The sequence below is a fragment of the Habropoda laboriosa genome, unplaced genomic scaffold, assembly GCF_001263275.1.
Source record: "Habropoda laboriosa isolate 0110345459 unplaced genomic scaffold, ASM126327v1 scaffold42, whole genome shotgun sequence".
Classification (NCBI taxonomy): domain Eukaryota; kingdom Metazoa; phylum Arthropoda; class Insecta; order Hymenoptera; family Apidae; genus Habropoda; species Habropoda laboriosa.
This window is the reverse complement of record NW_017100181.1, coordinates 2,030,535-2,039,928: the sequence shown is the minus strand read 5'-3', so window position 1 is coordinate 2,039,928 and position 9,394 is coordinate 2,030,535. Positions and strand designations below refer to the sequence as shown.

General features: G+C 36.5%; 2 protein-coding genes and 1 non-coding gene across 3 annotated transcripts in view; 2 read left to right on the top strand and 1 right to left on the bottom strand.

The window, feature by feature from the left end:
* The window catches only part of LOC108579050 (NACHT domain- and WD repeat-containing protein 1), a 27,241-nt gene extending 19,834 nt beyond the window's left edge, over positions 1–7,407 (top strand). The window contains exons 12-18 of the mRNA XM_017942479.1: positions 36–219; positions 746–1,217; positions 2,551–2,857; positions 4,199–4,424; positions 5,218–5,410; positions 6,115–6,640; positions 7,115–7,407. Of these exons, the coding sequence (XP_017797968.1) occupies positions 36–219; positions 746–1,217; positions 2,551–2,857; positions 4,199–4,424; positions 5,218–5,410; positions 6,115–6,640; positions 7,115–7,407 (2,201 nt within the window). The remainder of the gene's footprint in view (positions 1–35; positions 220–745; positions 1,218–2,550; positions 2,858–4,198; positions 4,425–5,217; positions 5,411–6,114; positions 6,641–7,114) is intronic.
* A 693-nt stretch (positions 7,408–8,100) lies between these two features.
* On the top strand, positions 8,101–8,179 carry Trnai-aau. Its single transcript has one exon. It is a non-coding gene; the product is annotated as a tRNA-Ile (tRNA).
* A 647-nt stretch (positions 8,180–8,826) lies between these two features.
* The window catches only part of LOC108579049 (bifunctional 3'-phosphoadenosine 5'-phosphosulfate synthase-like), a 12,804-nt gene continuing 12,236 nt past the window's right edge, over positions 8,827–9,394 (bottom strand). The window contains exons 9-10 of the mRNA XM_017942478.1: positions 9,379–9,394; positions 8,827–8,930 (exon numbers count right to left, since the gene is read on the bottom strand). The exon at positions 9,379–9,394 is cut by the window's right edge and continues 164 nt beyond it. Coding sequence (XP_017797967.1) covers positions 8,827–8,930; positions 9,379–9,394 — 120 coding nt within the window. The remainder of the gene's footprint in view (positions 8,931–9,378) is intronic.

The following is a 9,394-nucleotide window of genomic DNA, read 5'->3' as shown; positions in this document are numbered from 1 at the left end:
ATCTTATCGTAATATTTAACGTGAAACTATTTCAGGACACACGAGTCCAATCTCGTGCTTAGCAGTGATGCAACACTCTCAGTATCTACTGACAGGCTCGAAGGACACTTCGATTATAGTCTGGGACCTGAAAAACTTGACCCTGAAGCTCAAAATTCAAGAACACATCGCCCCAGTTCTGTGCTTGACGTCTGCGCTCAAGAATTCTGTGATTGTCAGGTTCATGGTTTCATCTTATACAAGCTTAGGCTACGCACAAATATCCTTACTTTCTCAATCCTGAACTACGTTCTTCATGTTCTCCTTAGAAAGTGAAAATTGGAGTAACGTCGACGAATTTTCTCTCAAAAGAAGAAATAATCTTCGAAGAAGATGTCTCTTCCTAGCAAAGAAATATTAAAGTCAATCTCTTCTTATTTCGCTGTATTTATTAAACGTAGTTTTTCCTCTTGAAAAAACCAAAGAAGAAAAGAATTTTTGAAAAAAATTTCAAAAGCCAAGAAAACCACCGAACTTTTCGATTTCAATTCTCGTTCAAGGGGGTACGTCGCCCTGAGGCTTCTGAAAATAGATAAAAATTTGGGAATTTTGATAACTGCTAAACGAAAAGTTTCAATTTTTATAAATGTAATTTTCAGCTTTTGAGAAACCAAAAGTGTTACCCCCTTGAAAAATTTCAAAAGCTAAGAAAACGACACGAACTCGACACCTCCCCAATTAACACCGAGCGTTTCCTTTCTTCCAGTGGAGGTGAGGACGCGAGGATCATCGTGACGAGTTTAACAGGCGACGTCCACATCAAAGTGGATCATCATAGGGGTCCAGTGAACTCCATTTGTGTCGATTCTGCCGGTGAAATCCTCGTCTCTGGCTCGTCAGACCGCACCGTTTGTTTATGGTGTCTCGTGAAGTTCGAGTTGCTGAAAAGCATCGTGTTGCCTACCGCGGTGACGATGCTCGACGTGTCGTCGGATTCTATGTTCCTGTTGGTGGCCTGCAAGGACCAAAAGCTGTATCTGAGGTCTCTGGCGACAGGAACTGAGATTCACACGTTGAGAGGGCATCAAGGAGACGTGAAGAGTATATGTCTGGCGAAGGATTGCAGAAGAGCGATCGCCGGAGGTGTGAAGGGCAGGGTTTCCGTTTTCGACACGCACAGCGGCAGGCTGACGAAGAATCTGCTCGCGAATCCTTCGATGGACGTTACTGCTGTCAAAGTGAGTCAACTTTTCACACTTTTTCTACTATTAGACTGCATTTTTTTTTTTTTAGTAATTTATACACAGGTGTGCTCTACATTTGTGGAAAACATTGGTTCTAATATGCGTAATAGTTTAGAAGAAGTTATCGATCTTTTTAGAGTCAACGATTTTCAGGGATCGCTTGTTAAATAGTTCGGAGGATTTTTGTAACAAAAATACTGAAATCTGTAAAATTGCATAACAAAATTTGGTAAATTAAAAACTCGAGAAACTGGTGAAAATGTAATGCCTGTTAAACAAGTTATTGAAACAGCATCTGATACGCGAAAAATTCAGAAAAAAGCAGAAGTGTTACAAACCAACAACAATTTTCGCAATTTACGTTTAACCCTTGTACCGAGTTAGTAAAGTTACACGAATAAGTAAATTTCGGTCAAATTCGCCTAATATCGTATATTTACAAGAAATGAGTATAAAAAGATAAGTTTCAAATGTAAAGAGTAACGTGTTGCACCAATCTTTAGAAGACTCGAACTAGACTTGTGATTGTTATATTATGGAAAACAAAAAAGCGTATAGCGTTCGTGACACAAGAATACGCAACAGAAGTGTAACAAAACATCATCAAAGTCAGAATCAAATTGGATCAAATTCGCCCATAAATTCCATAACTGTGCACGATAAGTATAATTGCTTTCCATTGAAAAAAAATCATACAAATTTCGTTCTTTTTCATAAAGATTATCAGTTTATCCGATATTTAAGGATACGAAAATGTTTCAGCCCAAATGATGCATTTAATAACAGGAAAAGAATCTGTGACTTGATTTTGGGTGAAATTGACCCAATTTCCATATAAAGATTAACACTAGTTCGTTCAGCGTAAAAATCGTCCCGTGTATTAACACGTGTCGTCTATCGGTTATCTTACTTAGCAAACAATTACAATTTGACGACAGCAGGCGATAAAAGGCGATAACGGTAAATCGTTACAGCGATCATGTTCGCAAGAAACAGGGATGACGATAGATCGTTACCTTGAGCTTCAGAGGTTTAAACAAAAAGTTTCCCCGCCAAATATAAATATCGCTGTAATATTCTTAAAATATACAGCATGCTTCCATCTCTTTCCAACAAACTGCTGTAATAAAATAACAATTTTAATAAAAAAAAAAAAAAGAAAGAAAGAAAAATAACACCAAGGTATTCACAGTGAAAAGTTCCATTGTTACTCTCAATTTATAATTATAAAAGTGATTAACTGTGTTCCATCGCCATTCCTGAATTTATCGTTCATTTTCATTCGACTTCTCTAGATTTCAATAAATCTCCTTTTTTTCCAAAAAAGGTGACAGAGAAAGACGACTTCCTGATAACCGGATGCGGTAATCAAGTGATTTATTGGAGCTTCCGTGGCGAAGATCCGCACTTTAAACCCCAAAAATCCAGCAGACAGAAATCCTTGCACCCGCACACTGCTCCTATTTCTTGTTTGGATATATCCAGAGACGGAGTAATGGCTGTTACCGGCGGAGTCGATTCTCTCGTTAATCTCTGGCAACTGAACACGCACGAGTTGCTATCAACGTTTGAGGGACACATCGCCAGCGTGACCTGTATCGCGTTCTCAGCTTCCGGTTTATTCGTCGCTTCTGGTAGGTGTCTACGTGCACGAAAGACATTATTCGAACTAGAAGAGCAATTTTTGCTGAAAAATACTTTTATACTGTTAGGTCGTCCGACAAGTTCGTATCGTTTATCGATGTGCCATTTAGATCAATATTTCAAACGCGCACCTTTAAACCAGGGGTTCCCAAAGTACGGCCCGCGATGGCAGATCAGCCGCGATCTTGAATTTACAGAGATAATTTACATCTTTACAAAAAGATAAATAAATTTTATTTATCGGTTAAAAAAATACTAAATTTTATATGTAATATATCTTGCTATAATATAGATTGTATATATTTTATTGTCCTAACGGCCAATGGCCGTAATTGTCTTAATGGCCCGCCAAATACTTTCGAATTTACAATTTGGCCCACCTAGGGCCATTTCCTGGCCTATTCCTTCTTTCCACAACTGTTCCCCATCTTTTTGGCGAAGCCATTATGCGGTTACTATAAAATTTCTTCGGTTTTTCGTGAAAATATGTTTCAGGTGTTATTTCTCGTAGAATCGATATTGCCAAAGTTGCTAAAAAAATGTTACAATGCATGGAAACAGATGGTGCCCGGAGAATATACCGGGTGTGATAAAATTTCCCAACCGAATTGGTGTAATTTTTGTTTGCACGTTTTGCACCACATATGGCCTGGTATTGTCACGATAAAAATTCACTTTATTCCGATTTGAAAGTCCTGGACGTTTCACTGCTGTTGCTTCTCTCAACTTTTCTAACCGAGAACGGTACACGTCTGAGTGAGTGGTCTCGTTTCTCGAAAATAGCTCAAAATGCAAAACACACTGTGAAGAGCGACACTCTAATATATTATTATTTTTAATTTAGCATTTGGAAACTCGCGAAAAATACCGACCATCCTCTTCTTAGCTCAGAGGCGCATCGTTAAAATCAGAATGTGTTTACGCGTAAAAAATGCCGCAACGGAAGCAATTCATGATATTTTGTTAAATGTAACGAATATATCAGGTCGTTCCATAAGTTCGTATCTAAAGCGAAATTTTACTGAAAATCCAAGGAAATTCTATAAAAAAAAAATTGTGAAATTAGAATTCGCTTTCATTTTTGTTTTTTTTTTTTATCAAAAAAGGTTCGTTGGAAATATTGATCGAAATTATAAATTTCGACACTGGGGTGACAAAGGAACTTCGTTGACTCGAAAATTCTGATTTCTTTCAAACTTTACAGGTTTGTAGAGGATCTCGATGGAAGAAGTATCGGGCAATTTTTCTTCTTTCGCTATTTTTCGCACAATTTTCCTTCGTCGTTGAAATTCTACCCAGCAATTTTAATAAGCGAATTTAATCGAAAACAGGTTCCGAGGACAAGACAGTTCGTGTTTGGGGCCTGACCTTAGGTCTAGTGGTAGCGACGGTTAAACACCAGGCACCGGTTACTGCAGTCACCGCCATGTTGGATGGTAGAAGGATAGTCAGTTCTGACAGGTCTGGTGTGATTAGAATCTGGGCAGCTGACACTGGCGTTCTGATTCAGTCAATATGTGTGCCTGGTCGTTGTTTCACAGTTTCTGCCGACATGAGGTATATATATATATATACACATATATTATTAATTAATGAATTTTATTTCACTACTAGCTGAAATTAATTTCAATTAACTGACGCCTTCGTTAATTATTACGCAACGCTTGCTTACATTGTATATTTTATCATGGAAAGCTTGCAAGGCGAAGTTCTTTAACGAAAAAATTTTAAAAAATTTGAAACTTCGCCGACATGTAGTTCAAGTAACGCTAATTACGAAACTATTTTTTATTTCGGCAATGAAACAGTCTTAGGGATGAAAATACCCCTTAAAAAACACACACACGAGTTTTCATATTATCGCGAATATTTACGAAACTGTACAAGATATGGAAGAAAAAGTTAAATTCAAAGTTGCGTGGTTTTTGATATCATACGATGGTAAAGAATTTTCGAGAAACATTATTTTTTTTTTTCAAAATGTACCCCTACCACTCTTAATTTTTTGTGTTTAAATATAAAAAGAGATGTAAGTTTAATAATATTAAAAAATGTTATTAGATAAAGTTGAAGTATTTTGGAAAGCTCGTTTTTTCGGCACGATACTTTGCTCTCTTGAATGTGAAAATATCGAGGACATTTCAAGGTCACCGATTATTTTTCTCACATGGAACTGTATATTTCTTTTACTTACAACAAATGCAAAGAAATTCTAATAGGAAAATAATGGAATGGCCAGGCCAATCTCCCGACTTAAACCACGTAGAACAATTCGAATAGTATTGTACTTGAATTATTGTTTGAAAAATTTCACTAAAGTGTTTTCTCCCTTTTGTTGATTAATTTTTAGATTTGCAGTATGTGGAACAGGAGACAATCAATTAAGAATAGTACATCTGGGGGTTGGACGTAAGGAGATGTATCAAGTGTACCATTCTCAAGAAATTACTTGTTTAGTCGTCACGCCGGATTCTCGATCATTGATCACGGGTTCGAAGGACAGTTTGAAAGTTTGGCGACTTCCTGGTGGTCTGTTGTCACAGGTATGCTTTTTTGGAATAAATATAAGCAATTGTTAAGAAGAAATTAACTTAAAGTGTAACATAAAGTATTAAGATGGAATAGCTGTTTTATTAGAAAATTAATCTTTAGTATACGATGAATGAATTGTTAGAAAGACGTGTGTTGACTTTCCTTTTCGAAGGTTTTAGATATCATTTTTCGTATTTTGAAATTCTTTCAATTTGATGATTTTCACTTTGAAAATAGTAGATAATACTTGACCAAAAGAACGATATATTTTAACATTTCTAGTAAAAAATAGTCTGAAAAATATTTATAGTATTTTACGTTACGATGTTTCGTCTGCCATAGTTCAAATGATTGTCAAATCGTAAATTAATTATTTGCCTTAAATACAATGCCACAACAAGTATTTATTATCTTAAGAAACTATGTTATACAATTTTCCCAACTTATCCAGAATTCTACCAGAGAGAATAAATGAAAAATTGACGTTACTTTTCTTCAAGTTTTATTAAAGAAATTGTTCCTTGCATACTTCAGCCGAAATGAAAATTTCAATTCATTTACACATCGATCTTCACAACTGCAAATGTGTTATTATCTCTACGTGCAAATCTACTCCTCCAGATTTTCATTAGAAAGCAGAATTTCAGATTGGTCGACTTTCTTTGTCGCGAGAGACAGCCTGTGTAAAAATCTTCCTTCGTCGATTTCTTTCCAGGCCCTCGTCGGTCACACGGACCACGTTACCTGCGTCGCAGTTTCCGTCCTGGACAAGTCTATCGTGGTCTCCGGCTCCAGAGACGCGAACCTGATCGTCTGGGACATCAACACCGGTAACGATCTCCACACTCTGAAAGGCCATTTAGACTGCATAACTTGCGTGAAACTGTCGGGCGACGGAAGTCTCGCAGCTTCTGGAAGCGAGGACAAGAGTCTGATCGTCTGGGACACGAAAAAGGGCTGTTCCCTCAGTAGCATCATGCTGCACGTTCCTATTTTGGGCATGGAGATGGCCACTGATCTCTCGAGGATCGCGTTACACCTACTCGAGCAGAAATGCATGCCGATTCTCTGTTTGCACAATACTCCGGCGGAGTACGTGAAATTGCCCTATTACGTGGCGCCCTTATGCGACACCACGTGGACAGAACCAGGGCCCAAGAGGCCTCACAAGAGGTTGCTGAAGAAAGAAGTGTCGTTGGACAGTGACACGTGGCGCAGGAAATACGGGCATCTTACTTCAGGTAATTAACCCTTTCACTGCTATCGGCGCTTTGAAAATTTGTTTCAGCACTGTGCTGTTTGAACGTTTTTGGCGCATTTTTATCATAATTCAAGCCTTAATTTTATCCTCTGCACTCTTCCATGTTAATTCGATAGAAGAAGTTTTAAAATGAGACGGGCAAAAAAGAAAATTTTGCGGCGGTTGTGGAATATCTGAATCTGCCTCGCGTCTTGTGTACTAAAATTTGCCGTAGCGAAAGGGTTAAAGAGTTGAAACGATAAACGACGATAAGCGAATTGAAAATTTTGCAGTATAAACGACAAAACGTGTGCTTGTTCATTTTGATATTCTTACATCGTTTGTTTGAGCACTATAAACTTTCAACGTTTACCACGTTCGTATAAGGTGTCCGAATTTTTTTCTGATCAAACTTTGTCGGTGCATTCTACAGGTGTAAATCTAAACGTAAGGCAAGGACAATTTTTCTGTTCAGGAATGTTAACATCGTCCGTGGAAGACGGTTTACAACGACGATTCAGTGTGAGCGCATCAATGGACGAGATCAGTAAAGTCGGATTAACGAGTAGCCCGTCGATAGGGCCGGAACAGGCTGCGCTCGCTCAGTTGCAACATTTCAATCAACTCGAGGCACTTTGGAACAAAGAATCGCCACCGGCGAGACCGCGTGGTCACGGTAGAACCCTGTCGAAGCAAAGTTCGTTGCAAGCCACGCTATTATTCGATTCCGAGGAGGAGGGTGAGTATTTAGAAGAGGAGGTTACGTGAAGAAATCGAACGTCGAGAAAATTGTAAACGCATAAAAGATTTAATCGTCGGGGGAAAAACGGAGCCCGGTCTGACTCGTCGTAAACGGTATCGCAATTTTAAGTTTTCTATTTTTTTTTTTTGTTATAAATCGATTCAATCCCAGCACAAATGATCAAAGAACAATAATACTCTTTGAAATTTTGTTACTTTCAAATCACTTTAACATTTAAAGTATAAAATTTACAATAACGGTATGAAAAGTTACGTTGAACAAAATTGCTTTATTATAGTACAAGGATGTCCCTTTGTATCAGAAAAAGAAGTATCTCGATATCCGTACTAGTTTAGCCAAAAAAAGTTGTCAAAGATCGCTTATTTTTTGGACTGTCAAACTGTTCTTGGGCTGTCTTATTCTTATTTCTTATTAAATTTTACGAAATTTTTTAATAAATTTTAACACTCGAAACAGAATGATTTGTGTTATATTCCATACTTCGCTTTCTTTTATTTCTCTATTTCAGTAAAAGTACTTCGTACACCGCTGAAAATGCAGAAAACGTGTTACAATATCCACAGAATATGAATGTATGCCAAAAAAATTTGTGCATTTTTAGATGGTAAATTTGAAAATAATCTGAACGTTTAGTGATTAAAAAATGAAAAATTCAATACTGCTCTATTTATGCTGTGATAGATACGTGGCAAGAAGTTGGCCCATTAGCTCAGTTGGTTAGAGCGTTTTTTTTTGCTAATAACGCGAAGGTCGCGGGTTCGATCCCCTCATGGGCCAATATTTTTTTTTTATATGATTTTTAAAGAATTATTACGAGATATTCTCAGGTTAAATTGACATGGAACACTTTTTATTAAAAAAAAGAAAAAAGTAGTTGTACAATGCAATTTATTAATTCAATTTCCAATTCTTTTCCAGATGTACCAGACTAAAGCAACGTCCTATTAGATAATAAACGGACTAAATCCTAATCACCGTACCTTCTTCTTTTTCCACTGTCTTTCGAAGGAGCAGAGGAGAACAGGGAATAGAAAAAAAAAGACGAAAAAAAATGTAAAACAAGGAAAGGAGGAGTACGTCCCTGAGAAAAACTCCAAATTACGAATTTCTCGTGTCCGATGCAATAAACGTAAAAAAAAAGAAATATATATAAATATAAACGAATTACACGTACGCATTATGTATGTATATCGATATTAGAGAACGAATAAATTATTGTTATTTATTTTCATCCCCCCCCCACCCCTCATCTTTTTAACGATCATTTTTAACGAAAATTACAAATAAATTACTTTTATGTATTTTACCTGTATCCAATGAGATTATTGTCTTTTAATTATGATTAAATTAACATTAAACAGACGACACGATTGTGTTCATAAACACTTTACCCTCTTCATGAAAAATTCTGCGCGTAGAGGAATTTAGAATCCGTTGTTTAATTCGGTTTTGTAATAATCCGCGACAATTTGCCAGGCCTTCGGCGTCATAAATCCTTCTGGCGGATTTTCACCGGATTTCGCCAAATCTGAAATAATTACACAAATTTCAATGTACATACTTGGAAAAATCAAATTTCACTTGGTTTATTAATATTTTCATTTTTATGTACTCTTTTAAATATTCTTTTAATATTGTAATATTTGAAAAAAAATGTTAATCTACTTTCTTTAATTGAAATCGCCTTTGGCTTGAGATTTATTCAAAAAAATACATAAGGAAAAAGTTTTTAATGTAAACACAAAGCCAGTTAAATTGGTTTCTCTTTACAGTTGGAGTATTTTTTTCTTTTTCTTATTAAATCTCCCATTTGTTATTAGAACGACATTGCGTTCGTTACCGACGTTACCGATCGAACGTTATTATACGACAATGTTGCAGTAAAACGAATAAGGTAAACAAGGTTTAAATTTATTGTAAAATATATGTATAATGTGACATGTTGTGAATAAGTGTAAAATGAAATGGGAACTTACTTCGCATTTTAGTTCC